Here is a 23,311-nt window from a genome sequence, read left to right as displayed (position 1 = left end):
CCTGCAATTTTAGATTATCCAGAGGGCAAACAAGTCTTGCTTGATGTAAAATTGGTGGACAAATTTTATTTTACAACAAAGGTAAAGAAATGAGTATTAATGTGGCACACAGCTTTCAATAAAATCCCTTTTAACAATTGTCTTAATATTTATTTTTACCTTATTATATATTTCAGTTTTATTCTTAAATACTTTTTAGAAATATCTCCATTAGGCCAGTTTGTGTATTCCCATTTTTATATATTTTCACATATTTTCTTACTTTGTAGTTTTGTATTCCTTTTTGAAAAATTATATGGCATTAAGATACTAATTTTTTTACTATTATGTTAATTTTTTTTCATTTTATAATATTTTTTCTTTGCAGATTATTTTTTTTTATTTTCAGCATAACAGTATTCCTTGTTTTTGCACCACACCCAGTGCTCCATGCTAATTTTTTAAAAAGGGGGTAATTTAGTGTCCCTTGTGAGAAATACAGTTATTTTTGACCATATATTCTTTTCTCTGATATATAAACAATTTATAACCATAAAGGTTTATATCTGAGTCAAGTATACATAATGAATACAACACCATCTACATTTGTTAATTGAAACAATTTGCAACTAATTTTAAAAACTGATGAAAATTTTCCCTTGCCATAATGTGCAATTTTTAAGGTACCACCTTCTGTTTTTTCAATGAGATTGTTGCTTTTAAAATTTTCCTTAGTTCCTAAACTACATGTTAGTTGTTTTTTGTTTGTTTGTTTGTTTTTCTGTACATTTGGTTTAAGTGACTACGTATTTGAAGGAAAGAGAGAGTAGGTTTCTGGTGGGTTACAATGGTAATATGATTGCTGGATGAAGCAGCTTCTAACATTGGGAATTACCATAAAAGGGTCATATATTTAACAGAAATAACTTTCTCCGTGTTAGAGCAATATATTGTAATAGCTTTCTGTATGTGAACTTACTTCTCTCCTACATAGCATTACTAAGTAACTAGTATACTCCACAGATAAAAATCTTCAGTGGATTTCACTATGCTTTAATGTATGTATAATACATATACATAAACATACACTAAGTATAAATGCAACATTCCTTTTATGAAAAGAATCCATCAAAACCCCCTGTAGTTCTCAATAAGCTACTATCATTTTCTCATCAGTAAACAAGGAAAACTAATGACTCTCTCATCCCTTAAATTTTCTAAGTTCCAAGACTTTTTTAAAAATCCCAAACAAATCCAAGATCCATATAGTGAGTAATGTAGTGAATCTGTTTGATCACTTTTTTCAAAATTGTGTTAAAATTTTTGATCATTTTAAAACATGGTCTATTGCTAAAAATAATTGAATAATTGAAGGTTATCAACTTTATTCTCTCCCTCTTTCTTTTTTTTAATTAACAGTTCATCTCAGGAAAATAAAGATAGTGATAGTTACTTTTTTTAGGTCTCAGTGTGGGCCACATTCCATGAATGAATTTGTTTTGGGCCTTCTTTAGTTTTTATTTGAATTGCAGTTAACGTACAGTGTAATATTAATTTCAGGTGTAGAGTCTAGTGATTCAATACTTACATATAACATCCAGTGCTCACAAGGCATTTACCAAAAGGACACAAATGTATTAATTTGAAGGTATACATGCACCCCAATGTTTACAGCAGCATTATCAACAATAGTCAAATTATGGAAAGAGCCCACATGTTCATCAACTTATAAATGGATAAAGAACCCATATATATGTATAGTGATATGTATATACACACACACATACACACACACAAAGTGGAATATCACTCAGCCATAAAAAAGAATGAAATCTTACTTTGGTTTTTCTTATTTAATTAGTACACACTATAAGGGAGTTGTTAACAATTTACTTTCACGGGTAAGGAAACTGAGATTCAGAAAATTGAGTAACTTGCTAAATATCACAGTTAAGTGATAGAGCTAGGGATTTTGGGCACACAAGTAAAAGTGAAATAAATACTTTTTGCTTATACTTGTTGACTTCAGCATTCATGTTTAACTCTGACTCCAGAGACTTGTAATAATGTATGTATTTCAGATGGAAAAAGCTTTGGATTACCTGAGAGAGTATTGCTGAAAAAATAAATTCTGTATCCATTTTGAGGTGCTGTGTCCATCCCTTCAGAAATACACAAATAGAGCTTCATCTTGGCTCATTGGATTCCATGCCAGACTGCAGCATAGCCTAGGAAGGCTTGTTGATCTCACACTGTCCTTGCTCACAACCTCAAGTCCTTCTGAATAGTCTTGAATGTAGTTTAACAGCCTTAGTGTTATGTTCACTGTTTTATATGATGTCCTGAAATTGTGCTTCAAAATTATCTGTTCTTTTAGGATTCACTTCAGGATGGAAACCCTCTTACTCCAGTCAGGACATTAATGGTTGTATGGTAATAAATTATGCCATATGTCAAGGATCTAGTGCAGTGGAAATCCCAAGTAGTTGAGTAAGGGAGTTGAGAAGTTCAATGACCAGAAACAGTATGAAATGTGGTGTCAGAATGGATTTCACTGTGTAGATGAGATCTGAGCAAGACTTGAGGCCAACCATGTATCTGTAGGGAAACTCTTCCAGGTAGAGTGAACAACTAGAAAAAAGGGTTCAAAGGCCAAAGTGTGTTTAACATGTTCAAGGAACAGCAATGAGAATGTGGATTTTATAACCAGATAGTAAGACATCATAAAATTAAGGGGGCTAGGGTGCAGATTAAAGACTTGTGCACTTTGGTTCCTGTGCAGTGGAGAAAGAACATAGAGGCATTTGCAAAACAATCTGAGAGGAGATTCCTTTAATAGTTTTATAATATCCCCCACAGGAAGGCCTTTTCTTTCTCCTTCAGCTCACTTTTACTGATTTTCTCACAAATTCAGTTGAGTTTAGAGAAAGAACACATTGCCTTATTTTCTACTCCTATTTCATCTAATTATATAGTATATAATTATATTATTTGATTAAATAAGTAAGAATGAAAACAATCACAGTGGACTCTTAGTAAGCCATATGTTCTGGTTATCTATTGCTATAATAACAAGTCATTCTAAACTTACTAGCTCAAAACAGCAGTCACGATTTATACCTCATGTTTCTATGAGTCATGAATTTGGGCATAGGTCAGTGGGGTGATTTTTCTACTTGGTGTTGTATAGCTGTGATCATGCAGTGGTACCCAGCTGTCAAGTGGCTGGTCAGAAGAATCCAAAACAGCTTCACTCACATGTCTTGTGCATTAGTGGGGATGATTGGAAGATTTGGCTCAACACTGTTGACGTAATGCCTACAAGGTGGCTTCTCCAGCATAGTGGACTTAGTGTTGCTGAACTTCTCACATGGTAGCTGAGGGTCCAAGAGTAAATGATACAGAAGAAAGGAAGTGTAAGTTTCTGGACTCTTAATGTGTGGCCCTGGGAAGCAACAGAGCATTTCTTCTAGCAGATTCTATTTGTCAAGGGAGTCATAGAGTTCACTTACCTTAAAGAGTGGAAACAAAGATTTTACCTCTTCAATGTGAGGAGTATCAAAAATTGTTGCAGCTATCCTTAGTCTACTGAAGTATAGAGTTTGACTTAAAAGTGTAGCTTTCTAGTTAATATCTTTCAGCAGGTCATCTTGGTCCATCAGGAATCTAACAGAGGAAATGTGGAGTTTTGGTTTATCTAAAAATTCAGGTAAATGGAGGCCTATTAAGACAGGTGATAGTAAGGGATACATGCAACCCCTATGTTTATAGTAGCATTCTTTATAGTATCCAAGCTATGGAAAGAACCCAAGTATCCACTGAATGATGAATGGATAAAGAACATATAGTATATATGTACAAAGGAGTATTATTTGGTCATAAAAAAGAATGAAATTTTGCCATTTGCAACATGGATGGAGCTAGAGAGTATTATGCTAAGCAAAACAAGTCAATCAGAGAAAAACAAATACCATATGATTTCACTCATATGTGGAATTTAAGAAACAAAACAAATAAGCAAAGAGAAAAAATATGAGAGAGCAAAAGAGAAAGAAGGAAATCAAGAAATGGACTCTTTACAAAGAATATGTTGTTGGTTATCAGAAGGGAGGGGGTGGGGGATAGGAGAAACAGGTGATGGGGATTAAGGAGTACACTTGTGATGAGCACTGGGTGATGTAACAAAGTGTTGAATCACTATGTTGTACACCTGAAACTGATATTACGGTGTATATTACCTAGCTGGAATTAAAATAAAAACTTAAAAAGAGAGACAGATGCTAGTGTGATCCACTCATTGTTTTTATTTCACATTAACCTCATTTGTAATTATCACTCACTCTAAATGCCTAGACATTTAGAATCGTAAAGGTACAGATATTATTTAGGAATGAATGTCCATCTCCACATAGAGTAATTATAAACAGTTTTAATCTCTAGGAAACATATTCTTTTTGTCTGTTCTCTTTTAAACCAAACCTTTCACTTTTAAGTTTCAATTTACTATATTTTAGGGTTTCAATACTTTCCTGATATGAAAACTTCCCATATTGGGATGCTCATGTAGATTATACACTGCAGTAAATCATTGTGCAAAATATGGGCAGTCAGGTGTTAGACATTCTATTCCTGCTTGCACCCTGGGAAATACTAACCATCTTCTCACTGGCTTTTTAGCACATCTGCTCCTTTTAAAACTATGGCAGGGAGGTGTGTGAGACTGAATCGATTGTCTCTCGGAGTTTACTTTGCTTATTTAGAACTTTGTTTTTCATGAAAGGCAATTGCTCCTTGAGCAGTACTGACTGTTCCACACCCACTAATTATCATACAGCCATTTAAAGTTGAAATAGTAATCAAACCAATGAAAACCCAAGATTAGCTATGCTCCTTCTTGTTTCCAGTGGAGTGACTCATCTGAATATCTATAAAGGATGTTGTGGTGCAGATGCAATAAAACAAATGCAATAACACTGTTCATGTGCAGCTTTGCATGTTAGGTTAAGTGTTAAGTTGGACATATTTTAACTTCTACAATTCAATTATAGGAGTTAAATGCTCTTAAAGGATCATTCAGGTTACAAATAGAAGATGAGGATTTGGCTTTTATTACAGAAAGAAATATCTATTTTAAATGGTAACACTGATATTTTTTTGCCCATCAAAAACTACTAGTTGATGCTTCTAGTAAAATTATTAAGAGCTAAGTATATAATGATGCTTGGGGCAAATTCTCATTTAAGGAATGGCATACTGCATGACAGGTTGTGAGTTGTTAAGAGATAATTGCATGCCTAGAAGGTGTGGTGAATCATAGGAGCAAAGGCCAAGAACATTCGCAAACCAAAATTCACAGTCATTTCAAATATTACTCCCTGGTGTGTGTTATTCTACTTAAAAATTGTATACTTGTTGGTTATACATTTAAATACAAGAAATCATAATTAAATGAGTATTTTCATAATTTTTGGAAATGTATTTAAACATTTACTAACCCAGTGCAATTTATTCGATTCAAAATTACAGATATCATCAGGGCTATTGAATAGGGCACTATACCAAATACCATTCCAGACCTTCCTTTTGAAATAATCTTGAGTCCCAGAAGAATGCAATGCAAGCTATGAATCAAAGAAATGTAATGTTATGTCAAATAATCAAGTGTTTATTTCTATGTATACTGATACCCTATATATGTAAAGTAATTCTTTTTTAAAAAAGTAATTCTTTTTTAGAGTAATTCTATTTACTAGAATTTATTTGAGTCAAAATGCAAGTCCCGTCTTAATTTTCCTAGTTTTGATATAAGACCACAGTGTTTCCGTGATTGACAACCAGGGGAATTATGGATGAGAGAAAGGAGAGAAGGAAAAGGAACATTTCCGTTTTATTAATTTGTGCTGAATGAAATAATATATGTGCCCTGCCTCCCCTACATTCCTTACTCATGTAAAGATAGAGCTGTTTCTGCTGGTGGAACTAATGTTAATTATCTATACCCAAATGCCCTTAGTAGAGGCTACTGTGAGCACCTCACTCCATTACTACAACAATAACGGGTAAGAGCAAGAGAGATGCACAGTGACAAAACAAATGATCAGGGCCTCAGTTTAAATCTAGGTTCTTACATTTTTAACTTTGTGGTCCTAGAAGTTCTTAAACTTACTCATCTTAGTTTTTCCATCAGCATCTGTAATTGAATATTAACGGTGATTACCCTCTACATTTTTTAGAAAGATTATATGAACTAATGCATGAAAAGTGCTTTGTAAATAAACAGCCTGATTAAAAACTGGGCCAAATACCCACCAAAAGGGTCTTAAAAGACAACCATCAATGAGGATATACAGATGACAGATACACATATGTCACCACAGAAATGCAAATTTAAGAAATGAAATGCTACTACACACCTATTAGAACAGCCAAAATCTAAATCACTGATACCACTAAATGCTGGTGAGGATATGGAACAGCAGGAACTCTCATTCACTGCTGAGAGGAATCTAAAATGTTAGCACTATTACTCTGCAAGACCAAACTCTCCAAGTTTGGTCACTTTTAACAAAACATACTTTTACCATATGATCCAGCAATAGCACTCCCTGGTATTTACCCAAAGGAATTAAATTTTCAATTATTTCAATCAAGTATAAATTTTCAATTTATTCCATACAAAACATGAACATGGATATTTATAGTAGCTTTATTCATAATTGCCAAAACACAGAAGCAACCAAGATATCGTTCAGTAAGTGAATGGATAAATAAGCTGTCCAGACAATGGAATATTACGTAGCACTAAAGAAAAAAAAAAGAGAAAACTATCAAGCCATGAAACAACATGGAGGAAAGTTAAATGCATATTACTAAGGAAAAGAAACCAATCTGAAAAGACTACATATTATTTGTTTTCAACTACATGACATTTTGGAAAAGACAAAGCTATGGAAACAGTAAAAAGATCACAGGTGGCCAGGAATTAGCATGGAGAAGTGGGGGAATTGGCAGAGCACAGAAGACTTTTAGGGCAGTGAAAATATTCTGGATGGTACTTTAATAATGGATATATGTCCTTATACATTTATCCAAAACCATTAAGATGCACAAGAGCAAAATTGAACATTAAGATAAACCATGGACTTTGAATGATTATGATGTATCAGTGCAGGTTTATCACTTACAGCAAATGTACCATTTTGATGGGGGATTTGATACTGGGAGAAGCTATGCATATGTGGGGACAGGTATCTGTATTTTCTTCTCAGTTTTGCTGTGAACTCAAAACTAAAGTTAAAAAGATAAAGGCCATTAAAAAACTTTAAAAGGCATAAAAATAAAGTCTCTTAAAATTTAAAAAAAAATATATTTTTAGTGTACATGTTTTTCCTTCACCTCTTGTTCTATTTTTTTGGAATTATTTTGTCATAAATGAGTGCTAAATTGATTCATTTTCTCTAACAACTGAAAAAAGAAGTGCTTTGTAAAGCTGCCAACCCTTACTTATTATGTATTCGGTGCATATTAGATATGTTTATTAACATGTTAATACTCTCAATTTATAAAAATGTAAAAATCATGAGATTCATATGAAATGTCTAGAATAGGGAAATCAATACAGACACAAAGTAGATGAGTGGCTTCTAGGATCCAGGGAAACAAAAAATGGAGAATGACTGCTATTGGGTGTGAGGTTTCTTTTTCAAGGGGATGAAAATGTTTTGCATTATTTAGTGGTGACAATTGCAAAACTCTGAATATACTAAATATCACTGAGTTCTACACTTGTACACTTGTACACTTTAAAAGTATGAATTTTGTGGTATAGTAATTATGCCTCAGTGAAAATGTTCTAAAAATTAAATGAGAAGGAGAGACAAGTAAATTTTGAAATAGTGGTTTCATAATGTTTTACAAAATACCTACTATGTTAAGCACAGTCTACAATATATAATACACATTATAATACATATAATAATATGGAGTATATATAATGTAATGATAGCACATCACATATATTTTATATCTCATATACCTAAATTCTCAATGAAGTACTTATTATAAATAAACAAAATACTTATCAGATAATAAGTGCTTCATTGAGAGTAAAATGAAGTGACTGAATGGGTGGGTACTCTGGTTTCAGAAGTGAAGAAAGGCTTTGTTTGCTGAGGAGGTAATATCAGCTGAACTATGATTTTCTAGCATGAACCAGTCATGTAAAGACTAAGGAAGAACTTTCCAGAAGGAAGGAGTAGCTAGTGCAAAGGCTGAGACACATTAAGTGGCTTTATGTGTTTAAGGAGGCCACAAAACAGATAAACGGGGAAGAGGGCTAGGGTCGTGCTTAGCAGTTTCACCTGGAAGGACCCTTTCCAAGTTTTCTCATATGTGAAATGAATAGTGATACTTAATACGGAGAATCATCATGAGGTTTTAAAAATACATGAGTAATCCTTAGTGTAGTGTCTAATTCACTGTTGAAAGTAAGTAATTATTACTGTTCTATTAGTTTGTCAACTACATAGAGACTGGCCTAATCATGGGCAAATTTAAAATAGATTGAAAGCACTCAACAGTGGTAACTTGGGCTTCTGGAAAACCCACTCTTTGTTAATCTGTGAGGAAAGAAACGGTGAGTTTTCCAGCAGTACAGAGAAGTATTTCCAGCAGTAACAGAGAAGTAGCAGAGAAAAAAAAATTGCTAATCCCCTCATCATTTCTTTTAGATTCCATGTCATGGGATATTGGACTTAATTCTGGTCTTTGTGTTATTTTGTTTTAGTGTCAGATTGCATTTTCTTGCTTATTTTTTAAAGCTGATATTCTTTTTTTCCCCTATATCATCTGTGGGTTTTTTTTCCCTTTCTTTGTATTCTTTACGTAATCAGAATAAATGTGTATAAAGTTAGAAGGAGCAAGTAGTATAAAAAAGAAACTTTTTCTTATTTGGTTAATTTTCTAAAAGGCTATATATGAATTGTGGATATCAACAAAATGCAACACACTAAGTAATAGGAAAGTATCAAAGACCCTTTCCCTTTTATTAAAACCATCAACAACAAGGACTTGGACAATAGTTTTCTTGCAAAGGTTGTCATCAACCTTCTAAACATAAGGCATAAAAGGAATTCTAGGTTTTGGACACTGTGTTATTCTCTAGGTATAGGAAGAAAATATAATGTTGCAATAAAAAGAATAAGCTCAGAACAAGCTTTGGAATAATCTAAATTTAAACTTACTGTCACTCTCTAGCAGTATAACCTTAAACTAGTTATGTAACCTTTCTAGGACTCAATTTCCTTATATATAAAATTATCATCATAATAATTCATAAGATGCCATAAGAAAAGTATCAGGCACAGTTTCTCTGATACCCAATATTGATAATAATATCATCATCATCACTTCCTTTCCCTTTATAAAATCATAATGTTTATGACAGAAAAGTTATTCTAATTTAAAAATCAAGTTGATACCATTTTATAGTCAATATATATAAAAGTACAAAGAAATGGTGCTTGGGTGGCTCAGTCGGTTAAGCATCTGCCTTCAGTTCAGGTTATGATCTCCAAGTCCTGGGATCAAGCCCCACATTGGACTTCCTGTTCAGTGGGGAGTCTACGTCTCTCTCTCTCTCTTTCTCTCTGCCCCTCCCCACTGCTCGTTTTCTGTCTCTCTCAAATAAATAAATAATTTTTAAAAAATTTAAAAACATATGTCTATGAAAAATAGTAAAAAAAAGATTTGTTTTAATTTCTTCTGGTTTGTAAACCTAAACTGGATAATTAGGATGATAATAAAAATGATCACTATTACATCATTTGTCTTATGATTAGCTTCTTTATATACTTTCCGTCAGTGGATATTTTTAAATGTTTCACAGCTGAATCTCTTAGAAATAACTTTCATTTCATATGATGTTCCAAATATTATATTGAGCATTTGACTCCAATTTCTTTGGAAATGTTGGGGGCCCCCGTCCTATCCCTTCAACAATATTTGTGAGTAGAGAAACATCAAGGGCTATGCCATAGCATGCACAAGAGATGTAGAAAGATACTTTTTAAATTAGTATCATAAATTTTCCTTTTATGTTTCCCAACCTCATATTTATTGAAATGCATTAAAGTACCTCAGACATCTAAGGATACAGCATTCAATTTCTAATAATCTTTATGGTTAACTTAATTCTATTAACCTTATCTCTGAAAGGTGGCAAATTAAGGAGTCCAGAGTGCAGTTTCATTTCTTTTGGGGATGCTGTGAACTATTTAGGTGATTGCTCTGTGGTTGGTGGGGGAAGTGTCCAAGAATTAGTCAGTTATGTAATTAAAAAAAAAAAAACTTTTGTTTGGTCTATTTCACACAAAAGTTCCATACTGTGCTAGATGACATCGGATGAAGGTACACTGCTCGAATCACTACAATTGTGATTATTCAGGGTTAAAAATGACAGGTTGGCATTTTCACCTACTGAAAGGCCTACATTTTCATTTTCTGACCAGATTTCACCTTAGTGAAAATAATCTTTAAAAACCATTTAGGCATTTCAGTTTGAAAAGTTTATGTTCTTGCTATAAAAATGTGTGCGTGCCAATTTGTATACACAACATGAGATTTTAGGCACTGGTATTAGGTAATTAAATGTGCTCTCATGGTGTAATAAATTCATTTCCTGTGTTGTGCACCACTTTTGGGGGAAAAAATGTGTCCTGGTTAAATGATACTCACTACATTGATTTGGTGGATTTGCTGCTTGCTTGTTTTAATACCCTAGAGAAAAACTAGTTATATGTGGAGTTTGTTGAGTCTGTTGGATTTCACCTGGGTGTGACTATAAGAAAATGAATACAGTGTCACACAACTTAGGAAGTCTGACCAGGAGTTTTCTGTTGCGCCTCCTTAGTAAAGTTTGTGCAACTCTCCCTTTCCAATCAGACTGAATATCATGGAGGCTCTTAAACTTATTCACAGTTCTTCATGTATTCTGAAAAAACAAGTATTTAAAATTTATAAACTCTCATACTATGTGGCCAATCCCAGAGTGTGCCCTTCATTTTTAGTATCAATTTTGCATTCTGAGAGCACAAGTCAGCTCCTTTGGTTCATACACATGGGTGATATCGGAGAGAATATCAGAAAATATGTAACCACTCATTTAAAATGTTTGACCAGGGCCACTTGGGTAGCACAGTTGGTTGAGCTTGTAACTCTTGATGTCAGCTCAGGTCCTGATCTCAGCGTCATGAGATTTAACCCTGTGTTGGGCTCCACGCTGAGTGTGGAGTTCACTTGAATTTCTCTTTCTCCCTCTCCTCCTCCCGCTAGTGCTCTTTCTATCTCTCTCTCTCTCTCTCAAATAAATAAATAAAATATTTTTTAAAGAAATTTTAAAAAAAGTGTTTGACCAGTTGTGAGGTCATGCTGAAAATTCTGCTCAGAAAGATTGAGTCTAAAAGTTGCTCTATCTTGCAACCTAGGGTTACATTCCTGACTCTGATGGGTCTTCTGAAGAATCATGCAGTTCTTCTCATAGTAGATAGGCAAACAAGAAAATAGATGAACACCACCATGTTAGAAAAGGGAGTTTTTAGATGCATGGATTCTGGAGACAATGCTGAGTTCCAATATTAGTGTTGCTATTTAACAACTGTGGCCTTTGGCAAGTTATTCAGCCTCTTTCTGCCCCTTTCTTTATTTTTAAAATGAGGAATGACATAGTTACTTTGTAGGTGTGTTGGAAAGAAATTTTGTCTCTTAAAAGGGGTTATATGTTACAATTACTATTATCATTACCTAGGGGGCAGGATCTCAATGTCTGGAGATAGAGCTCTATCTCCAGTTACTGATAGAAGTAATTTGAGATGAGGGAACCAGTAGCAAATCAGAACTTGGTATAGATCTATTCAGTCTGTATGCCACAGCTAGTGTTTGTTTGATTTTTGTTGTTGTTATTAGGTTTCCTGAATTCCTTTTGGGAAACCTTTTGGGGTCACTTCCATTAGTGTTTGTAGGATAGCTTACTTATTTCAGGGGAAAGTACCCATTAGCGGTGTAGTACAGCCGTTGTGTCAGGGGAATCTATTAAATGGAGTCCTGAGTGTTCATCTCTATAATTGTATAAATGTACGTTTCACAGGGCCTGTATTGTGTATAAGTAAATTGATATAAATCATAGACTGCTAAATCTAGATGGGACCTTAAAAGCTATGTAGTTCAACCCTCTTATTTTATAGATTAGAAAGCTGAGACTCAGAAGATGGAGCAATTTTTCTAAAGTCATAGTAGTTACTGTCAGAGATGAGGAAAATATCCAAATGTCTGCATAAATCTGAGGTTATTTCCACTAAAATTTTATGTTCAAATTAGCGTCTGAAAGATTCCATTTAAAATACCAACTTTTTCTTCCTCCTGAGCATCTCTGCACTGTTCAGAAAAGCCTAGAAAGCATACTGGAAAAGCTGTCCCTTTTTTCTCTTTTCAACCTCAGATTAAAACAGAAGCTCAAACTCCACATTCTCCCTTATAAAAACAATCTAAACTATTGAAAGAGCACAAATAATATTAGGAGCAAACTACTACTTACCATATACACTGACAATATGCTTGCTGGACAAACCAACTTAGAATTCACAGACACTAGATAACATTCCAGGACACCATCCCAAAACCTAATTAATGAAACGAGAGACTTCTGACTCAAGAGTGTAGCCACGATGCTTTCAATACAAAGCAATAGCTCTTAACTATTGACAGCAAAAATGTGATATATAAGGCTCTAGTTCTGTCCTTTCAAAAGTTGAACCTGAACCATGCCGCTATCCCTAAAAGCTGAAAGGCACAGGAAGAGGCTGGAAGACCAAAGGTTTCCATTCATACAAAATATGTGCTTCCCTAATGGTCATTTATCTTCCAGCTCAGACTAGGGATTTTATGTGGGAAGGAAGCTGCCTGTGACTTCAGGAGTAAGCCAGAGAAGCACAATGAAAGATGATGCTGTTCCTTTGGTCATCAGCCTGCCGAACAGGAAACAATAGCAGAGGGATAAATGTGACAGAAAGCAGAGGTGAGAATCAGAACAGTTAGATATGGGAAACATCAAAGAACAAGAAATAGCAACAAAGTGATGCCAGAAGCTAGCAGGAAAGGGGGAAGTTTTCTGAGGACCAGTAAAAATGGTGAAGCATGGCTCTGAGAAGGAGTGTGGAATGCTCACAAAGGAGGCCTCGAAATGCCAATAATCCATTCCAGGAGAAAAAGGAAGCTGATCACTTTTCTCCAAAGCAAGAATACATATTTCTCTCTTAAAAAATATAAGTAAGGTGAAATTAGACTGGTTTAAGGAATAAGAAAAAAATAATTAGAAGAGATGGATTCAGAAGGAGAAGGCAAAGTCATTGAGCAAGATGCCTCAGATTTAGGCTGGTGAGTTGTTTATGTCTCCTTCCAGCTGTAGAGCATGTTCCTGAGAAATAGCCCACAACGCTGGGAATTAGGGATAGGACAATGTGGATGCCATCAGAACATCAGTTGATTCCAAAAGAAGATTTCCCTGCCAGTAAATTGCTGAGTGGTCAGGCCAAGTCACCTCTGTCTGATTTTTCTCCCTGTCAAACATGTAACATTAATTTTATCTAGCTCAAGGGACTTTAATAAAGGGATAGGGGGTTAACACCTATGTAAATGGAGGGAATGTAGAATAAGGGTTGAGAATATAGTGGTTAAAAGGGAAGACTCCACAGCCAAAACTTCTAAGGTTGAAATTCAACTCCTTTTCACCTCATCTCTGTGCTCTTGGGTTGGTCACTTAATCTCTTTCCCTCAGTTTCTTCTTTTGTAAAATGGAGTTAATAATAGTGCCTATTTCATAGGGTTGCTATGAGGAGGACATAATTATGCATGAAAATCACTTACAATACTACTTCTCATCTATCAAGGACAATCTTAACTATGTTCATTGTGCCAATGCTTTGGAAATCAACTTTTTATATGAATGAATACATTCATTAATGGTGTATGTAGAGATTAGAATTCCTGATGTTGATAAAACATCATTATCTTGTGTTCATTCATTTTCTCTTCTTCCTCATCTCTGCATTTTTTTAGTCCTCTATCTCTCTTAGTTCATTGCAAAAGAAAATCATTTCTTTTTGCCTCACTTGCTGAACATATATTTTTCATCAAGCAATTATTAAGCACTTACTATATACAGGCATCTTTAGAAACAGGAAGAGCCACAAGGCACATTTTTTTCCCTGAAAGGCATCCAAGAAAATGAAGTAGCTCATTAAAAAAAATAAGAAATAAGAAATGTTGTGATTAGATATATGAACAAGGTGATTTCACCTGGGCTTACTTACATGCTAAGGACAGATTTGCTGAAAAAGTTGAGGTAATAATTGAGTGTTTTTTTTTTTAAATAATTGAGTTTTAATGCTACAATATTACATCAGATGTTCTGTTATCTCACATTTCACTTTTTAATTTGTCTTCTGCCAGTGAAGTTTTAGGCTGGAATCTCTCTTTTTCTCACTCTTCCTTGTCATCCTCCCCCACCACTAAAAAAAACAACTTTATTTTATGCTTAAATGTTTTTGCTGATGTTCCTATTTGATTAGGCTAACGGATCTCGTGTTAAGTTAAAGTGGTTGGAAAACATAGTGCACTTTGTCTAAGTATGTTTTATTTCTCTCACTCCCAATGCATTTTATTTCAATAGTCTCAAGAGAGAATGGAAAGATAGCATGAACCCTACTTCTTAGGAACTTGAAGGAAGGAGTCAGCTATCTCCCCTGCAGGCAATTCGTATAATTGATGAGGTTATGAATTATAGGAAAGAGATTTCTACAGGGCTTCTTTTCTGAAGTAGGGCAAGTTTATGTGTGAGAACTTGGAAATTCTTATTCTTAGTGAAATATGACAGTGTAGGAGAAGTACATCTACTGTTTCGCAGGCAACATGCTGCTTCTGAGGCCAATAGTTCTGTTCAGCTCCCAAGTGTGCTTCCCTTACTTATGTGTACATTTTACTTATGTCCACTTCAGTAAGCATTTTGCCAATTTTAAAAGGAACCAGAATTGGTTTTCTTTTTAATAAAAAATAATGCATGCTCATTGTCTACAGTAGAATAGAGAAGAACTCACTGAAAGAAATACTTGCCCATAAGTTTAAGATTCAGAAATAACCAGTATTAAGTGTTTGCTACATACAGTTCTGTTGAGAACTGTGTAATGATGACTAACATTTATTGAACATTTTATATACACCAGGCATTTTCAACATTAAACCCAGTTACACCTCACAAAAATCTTATGATATAGTACTATTATTATACCATTTTGAAATAAGGAAATCAGTGCAATAACAAAGTGCAGTAACTCATTTGTGATCACCATGGTACCATGGAACAGAGCCAGGATTCTAACCTAGGTTTTTTGTTCTTGTTTTTGTTTTAATTAACATATAATGCATTATTTTCCCCAGGGGTACAGGTCTGTGAATCGTTAGGCTTACACATTTCACAGCACTCACCATAGCACATACCCTCCCCAATGTCCATAACCCAGCCTTCCTATCCCTCTGCCCTGACCCCCTAGCAACCCTCAGTTTGTTTCCTGAGATTAAAAGTCTTTTATGGTTTGTCTCACTCCCCAGTCCCAACTTGTTTCATTTTTTCCCCTCCCTTCCCCCACAGCCCCCCCACCCTGCCTTTCAAATTCTCATATCAAAGACAATATAATTGTCTTTCTCTGATTGATTTATTTTGCAGAGCATAATACCCTCTAGTTCCATCCATGTCATTGCACATGGCAAGATTTCAGGTTTTTTGATGGCTGCATAGTATTCCATTGTACATATATACCACTTCTTCTTTATCCATTCACCTGTTGATGGGCATCTGGGTTCTTTCCATACTTTGGCTATTGTGGATATTGCTGCTCTAAACATTTGGGTGCATGTGCCCCTTCAGATCAGTACATCTATATCTTTGGGGTAAATACCAAGTCGTGTGAGTGCTGGGTCATAGGGTAGATCTATTTTCAACTTTTGAGGAACCTCCATACTGTTTTCTAGACTGGCTGCACCAGCTTGCATTCCCAACAACAGTGTAGGAGAGTTCTGATTTCTCCACATCCTCACCAAAACCTGTTGTTTCCTGATCGATTCATTTTAGTCATTCTTACTGGTATGAGGTGCTATCTCATTAAGATTTTGTTTTGTATTTCCCTGATGGCTAATGATGTTGAGCATTTTTTCATGTGTCTGTTGGCCATCTGGATGTCTTCTTTGCAGAAATGTCTATTCATTTCCTCTGCCCATTTCTTGATTGGATTATTTGCTCTTTGGGTGTTGACTTTGGTAAGTTCCTTATAGATTTTGGATACTAGCCCTTTATCTGATATGTCATTTGCAAATATCTCCCCCCATTCTGTCAGTTGTCTTTTGGTTTTTTCGACTGTTTCCTTTGCTGTACAAAAGGTTTTTATCTTGATAAAGTACTAATAGTTCATTTTTGGCTTTGTTTCCCTTGCCTTTGGAGACATGTCTATCAAGAAGTTGCTAAGGCGAAGCTCAAAGAGATTGCTGCCTGTGTTCTCCTCTAGGATTTTGATGGATTCCTGTCTATTTATGTGTGTGGTGTAAGGAAATGGTCCAGTTTCATTCTTCTGCATATGGCTGTCCAATTTTCCCAACATCATTTGTTGAAGAGACTGTCTTTTTTTTCCATTGGCCATTCTTTCCTTTTTTGAATAAGTTGACCATATTGTTGAGAGTCCATTTCTGACTGTTCTATTCTGTTCCATGGATCTATGTGTCTGTTTTTGTGCAAGTACCATATTGTCTTGATGATGACAGCTTTGTAATAGAGCTTAAAGTCTAGCATCGTGATGTCAACAATTTTGGGTATCTTTTTCAACATTCCTCTTTTCGGTGTCTTTTCTAGTTCCATATAAATTTTAGGATTATTTATTCCATTTCTTTGAAAAAAAGTTGATGGTATTTTGATAGGGATTGCATTAAATGTGTAGATTGCTTTAGGTAGCAAAGACATTTTCACAATATTTGTTCTTCCAATACATGAGCATGAAATATTTCTCCATTTCTTTGTGTCTTCCTCAATTTCTTTCATGACTATTATATAGTTTTCTAAGTACAGATTCTTTGTGTCTTTGGTTAGGTTTATTCCTAGGTATCTTATGATTTTGGGTGCAATTGTAAATGAGTTCTAGTTTCAAAGCATTGTAGTCTGAAAATATGCAGGGAATGATCCCAATCTTTCCGTACCAGTAGAGAACTGATTTGTGACCCAGGATGTGATGTATTCTGGAGAATGTTCCATGTGCAGTAGAGAAGAATGTGTATTTTGTTGCTTTGGGATGGAATGTTCTGAATGTATCTGTGATGTCCATCTGGTCCAGTGTGCCATTTAAAGCCTTTATTCCCTTGTTGATCTTTTGCTTAGATGATCTGTCCATTTCAGTGAGGGGACTGTTAAAATTTCCTACTATTACTGTTTCCTGCTAATTTTCTGGGGGAGGGGCCTGTTGCCGTGATTCTCAAATGTCTTTGCTGAGGTAGAATTCTACCGCACTTTCCAGGGGTCGGGCTAAGTAATCTGCTAGGGTTTGCTCTCATAGCTTTTGTACCCTGAACACTTTTTGTAGAGCTTTGGAGGAGGAGAATGAAAATGGCGGCCTCCTAATCTCCAGCCTGGAGAAGCCGAGAGCTCTGGGCCCCATTCCTCAGTGCCCCTTAGGAGATAAGCAGTCAATCCCTCCTGTCTCCCTGGTCTCTGACCACACTCCATGCTCTCCCAGCACGTTGACTAGGCATTTCTGTCTTTGGCGCACAGCTCCATTTGGAGTCTCCGAACCCAGCAGATTCACACTCCCCCCCACTCCTCCCAGAGGAGGAAGGAGGGGTTCTCTCTGGATCTGCCACTCCAAAAGCAATGGCCCAAGTGTGCCTAGGATCATTGTTTAAGGTAAGCCCAAGCCAAGAGCCCTCTCCTTGGCTCCTTCTCAGTAGCCAGCTTCCCCTGTCCAATACCAGGGACACCTTCAGACACCCCCAATCTTTCTGTGACCCTATGGGACCTGAGACCACACTGTTCCTGTGAGGGCTCCACCCCTGCTTAGCCTCTGGAGGATCATCCCTCAGTGGAGCAGACTTCTAAAAGTTCCAATTTTGTGCTCCACTGCTCCACCACTTGCTGGGAGTCAGCCTCTTCCACCAAGGTCTCTCTTCTCGTATATTGCCTTGAATTCACTTTGTATGTCCTACCTTCCAGAAAGTGGTTGATTTTCTGTTCCTAGATTTGCTGCCCTTCTCTTCCATCTCCTGTTGAGTTTGTAGGTGTTCAGAAAGATTTGAGAACTACCTAGTTGAACTCCTGGAAGCAGATGATATTAGGTCTCCTCCTCCTCAACCATCTTGCTTGATTCAGAGCCTGGGTTTTTAACCACCATGAAATAATGCCTTTTTTAGTTCACATATAACCAGTTTTGTTAAGTTGCTTTATTTTGCTTAATATACTATAATTTTTTCTGATGTTTTTAAATATTCTGTAAGAAGAGGGTTTTTTTGGCTGCCTATAAATCTGTCAACTGGATGTACTGGAATTATTTTAACTCCTACTTGGTGGAGTTTAGTTTGCTTCCTATTTTTCATTATGGCAATGATCTAATGTATTTTACAAAAAAAAAAAAAGCAGGCATACCAGTTTTGGGTGACTTTAATATTTATTTAAATAAGCAGGTGCTGGACACTGCTGGTGTATGTATCAATGTGAAACACACAGTAAGTATTTGCTATGCAATCACTATAGGAAAAATGCTAGGAGGCCAAATGGAGCAGGAAACTATAAAACCAGTCTTTCTATTCCTAAACATTTTCCAACTGAATGAAAGGACAGCCTTGTAAAGCAGTGTATTTAAGTAGAAGGCAGAATGGTATGTTGAGGAATGAATGGCAGGTGATAAAATTTTGACAATGGATGAAAAAGTCCTATTAAGAGTTATGGTTATAAAAACCAGGGCAGGTAATATGAGGAAACTGGTGCTTTAAGAAGATGTATTTGACAGCATTATCAACCTGTGGGTATTTGTAAAGACCAGGGCTATACCTACTTAACTGGATTGATTTTATCATTTCTAAGGATTTTATGATGTTAAAGAGGATATATTACAATGTTCTTATATATGTGGTGTAATACATGTCATTACCAAATGTCGATCATAAGTAGAAGCATGATTTCTGCTGGCTAACAGTCTCAGTTATAAATTAATGAGTTTACTAAATGGTTTTTTCCCAGGACTTAGAAGAATTGAGGTTTCGAATGTAGGAAATTTCCAAATACTCTCAGGGCTAAGTGGAATGCCCACCGTTCTCTGAGACTGGATCATCCACAGTATGTCTGTGGTCTTTTTATTTTTCTCTAAGCCCTTGGTGTTGCCTTCAGGGGTTTCTGACTAGCATTTAATTGAAGGCCGACTGAGTTAGATATATACCTCCTATAGTTGATGGGTTTTGTTGCCAGAAATATCCTTTTGCTTATCAGTGGGGAAGGTTTTTGCTTCTACTGCTGGGTTTAAAGGTGTCCCTCAAGATTCCATTACTCAGTTCATTGAGAAAAGCTTAAAGGTAAGGGAAGGTCGATCTGAGCTCTGTTTGATGAAGGAGGCTGACTGAAATAATAGCTCCCAAGTTGGCTCAAGTTCTTGCAGATGTTCACGTTTATATGAAAACTTAATATGTGGAGATGTTCCACGTGGTGAGATTTCTGTGCAAATTTTCTTTATATACAGTTCCAAGCATAAAATGATTTTTTGGTCATTAGATGTGAAAATTATCACTGATCATCCACAACAAAAAACCAGATCAGTTTTTATGCTCCTGGACTTGTAAAAGCAAAAACTCCTGTATACGAAGCACATTGTTACCTTCATTTTTCTTCAGACTTGGTATAACTCCATGGGAAAGACATAGAGTCAAAGGAAAAGAACAGTACTAAGAAATAAATGGACCATGAAGAATTGTGCTTAAAATCTTAAGTAAACACAGATGCATACGCTTGCCACAGTGATGTGATTACAGAAATTGTAAAAAAAGCTGGCTGGAAGAGCTGGAAAGAACTTGACTTTCCGTGAATTTAATGACCAAAACTAGAGTCCTTCCCTAGGAGATAAGCTGAAATCACAGCACAGTTTGAATAAAAGTATACCTTTCCAAGGTTACTGCAGAATAATTATAGCTGGGATCCTTTACACTTGGAGAGAAAACTCTATAACCTCTTATTTTAAATTGACTACCGTTGAGCTATAATGCCTCCCAGCCTGCACTTTCAGGTACTGTGTTGGGTAATGTGTTTACAGGCTAGTCTCATTTTTCTTTTTGTAATAGGAGATGGGTAGCTTACTGCTACTTGGAGGCAACTTCAGGAAACATGATTTTCAAGGTGGGAGTTTTAAAAATGTGATTATTGGGAATAATAACTCCAGAGACAAACATTTAATGGGATTACTTCCAATTTATTCAACCCATTGCCAGGTTACTAGAGTTCTAGTTTCAGACCCATTGGTTCAGAGTCCACACTATTCCCTGATGTACTGTATATTTAGGTTCTTACTACCATGTACAGGCATTAGGTTTGCCTCCAGCTCTCAATAGTGGCATCACCTCTCAGAACAGTTATTGTGGCCAGATCCTTGAGAGCTGTATTTCTTGCTTACTTTTTACTACTATTTCCTTAAAATTAAGATATGGAGGGCTGTCTGGGTGGCTCAGTTGGTTGAGCATCCACCTTCAACTCAGGTCATGATCCCAGGGTCCTGGTATCAAGTCCCATGCTGGAATCCATGTTCAGCAGGACACCTGCTTCTCTCTCTGTCTGCCACTCCCCCTGCTTGTGCACTCACTCGCTCTCTCTCCGCTCCTCTCTCTGACAAATAAATTTTTAAAATCTTTTTAAAAATTAGATTAAATTAAGATACGGAAAAAATACATTACTAAAAGGAAGAAAACTCGTCTCTAACAGGATTAGTGTTTTTCAGTTCAGAGTCTTATTTTGTATGTATCATTTGATTTAATTTCCTCCAAAGCCTTGGAAATGTGAGTTATCATGTTATTATTGTTGATAAACAGTGGCTACTATTTATTTAGCACTAACTCTGCATCAGGAGCTGTGCTAAACACCTTGCAGTTGGTCCAAACAATACCCTTAGGAAGCTGGAACTAATATCGTGCCCATTTTGCAGATAATGAAATCATGCCTTAAGTGACATGTCCAGTTTACACAGCTAGGACATAAGCAGAATTGGAATTCAAGCATTACTTGATCTTCTTTTGCTATAGAGCCTGAGCCCTTAATCTCTCTGGGCATGTTGCCATGTTCTTGTTCAGGTGGAAGGCCTCGTGATGCTAAAAGTTTAAATAAGTTGCCTTAGCTTATACAGTTAGTTCCTAATGCCTTCCAACAGCAGCCCCAACCATTTTCCATTGCACTGTGCCATCCACAGAGCTGCTGCTAGCTTCTATGGTGCTCTGAAAATTAGACAAAGGAGCCTCGCCTCCCAACCCAGAGGAGAACCAGTTATTTAAGAAATCCTACTCTGACCTATGCCAGGTTCACAAAGATGGGTGAATGGAGGAAAAGTACAGATTTTAGCCCCTATACATCTTCCTCTTGGGAGCACCTTTCTGCAGGACACCATACCCAGAGTTCTAACCAATGGCCCTGGCTACCCTCACTGAAACTAATAGCTTGGTATTCTGAATTAATGGTAAGGGAAATATTCAGAAGAATTTTATTATAATTATGTGCTCTTAGGAGCTGTAAGGAAGTAAAATTTGTACTCTACTAATTACATTTCTAATAATGCTTACATTTTCCCTTCACTGCCAACAAAAATATTTAACGAGATATAATCTGACAGCACTCATGCTAAAACTCCCCTGAAGGCAAAATGTGTCACTAGTCAAAATGACCCTCATCTTCGCAGGCCCTTGAAGAAGAGCTGAGGATCATTTATGAAGTGGGCTTTAACTACAGGGTGATACATTGTGCTTCTGTTATTGAGCTCAGGGATCATTTCTTTGTATTCATTTGAACTTACTACCATATCCTTTCAAAATCGATTACTTTTAATTATATAGCTACCCTGGGTATAAAGCTAATGTCCTATAACTTAGATCTGCTTTCCACTGAAGTACTGACAGAGTAATAGATTTAATGTGTACCTGACTATAATAAGCAAAAAAAAAAAAAAGCATGACTATATAATGAGGACACTGATCACCACAAAAGAGTAAGAGTGTGTGTGTGTGTGTCTGTGTGTGTGTGTGTCTGTGTGTGTCTGTGTCTGTGTGTCTGTGTTTGTATAATATGTCTGTGGAAGGGGATATTGTGCTTTGAGAAACTCTGGGATGTTTAGCCGGGAAGAAGTCTCATCAAACTTGAAAATGTTCATGACAGCACACAGCTGATTGATTTGAAAGAGCTTGGTCTAGAGAGTGGTTCTCTAACTTGATTAGATAGCAGAATCACCTGGGGAGGTACTTAAGCATGCAAAGGCCCAAGTCTTATCCTTATTTAAATAAACTTGGGCTTCTGCTTTCTGTACTATCTCTTCACTTGATTCTGATGCACACCTGTTAAGAGAACAGTGGGTCCATAAGCACAGATTCCCAAAGTTGGCTGCACATTAGAATCACTGGAGTTTCACATGTAGAGATTCTTCTTTTGAGATGAAGTGCAGCTTGGGTATGGGGAGGGTTGGAAGATCCCCAGGTGGTTCTCATATCAGAGGAGAGAGACCTTCTCCTCTAAGGCCTTACTATCCAATGTGCTGACAGTTCAAAAGCCAGCAGCAGCAGAAGCAGCAGCAACATCTGAGAGCCTGTTAAAAATGCAGATTCTCAGGTCTCACCTACAAATACTGACTCAGTAGCCACCATTTACCAAGGTGCCCAGATGAATGTTTATGCACATGACCTTTTTGAGACATACTCAAAAAGGGAGTCCAGCAGAGCTGGGTTTTTAGCCATTTGTTATTAGCAAGGTGACTGGGAAACCTCTCCAAGTCCCAGTCTCTTTGCCTGTGAAATGGGCATAATGATAACCCCGTTAACATTGCAGACTTCTTGGAGAGATTCTTGAAATGCAGTAGTGGACTCGGCTTAATTTGTAGAACAGGGAAATGGACTTAGAAAACAAAGTCAGTGTTGCTGTGAACTTTCTTATCGCTGGTGGACAGAAGCCAAATGAAGCAAAATGCTGTCAGTGCTGCAGTCACAGGTGTTCCTATTCTTGTATTCATGAGAAGGTCCT

At 36.3% G+C, this 23,311-nt stretch overlaps 2 protein-coding genes across 5 annotated transcripts in view; both read left to right on the top strand.

Moving 5' to 3' along the window:
- The window catches only part of DMD (dystrophin), a 2,197,254-nt gene that overhangs the window by 194,295 nt on the left and 1,979,648 nt on the right, over nucleotides 1-23,311 (top strand). The gene's annotated exons all lie outside the window — the stretch shown is intronic.
- LOC116882645 (ATP synthase subunit d, mitochondrial-like) overlaps nucleotides 13,352-23,311 on the top strand; it is a 73,272-nt gene continuing 63,312 nt past the window's right edge. Inside the window, exons 1-2 of the mRNA XM_032883169.1 lie at nucleotides 13,352-13,407; nucleotides 20,386-20,440. Coding sequence (XP_032739060.1) covers nucleotides 13,352-13,407; nucleotides 20,386-20,440 — 111 coding nt within the window. The remainder of the gene's footprint in view (nucleotides 13,408-20,385; nucleotides 20,441-23,311) is intronic.

This window comes from Lontra canadensis, unplaced genomic scaffold, assembly GCF_010015895.1.
Source record: "Lontra canadensis isolate GAN:19392208 unplaced genomic scaffold, GSC_riverotter_1.0 scaffold86, whole genome shotgun sequence".
NCBI classification, from domain to species: Eukaryota; Metazoa; Chordata; class Mammalia; order Carnivora; family Mustelidae; genus Lontra; species Lontra canadensis.
The sequence above is the reverse complement of the archived record's forward strand: the minus strand, read 5'-3'. Positions and strand labels throughout refer to the sequence as shown.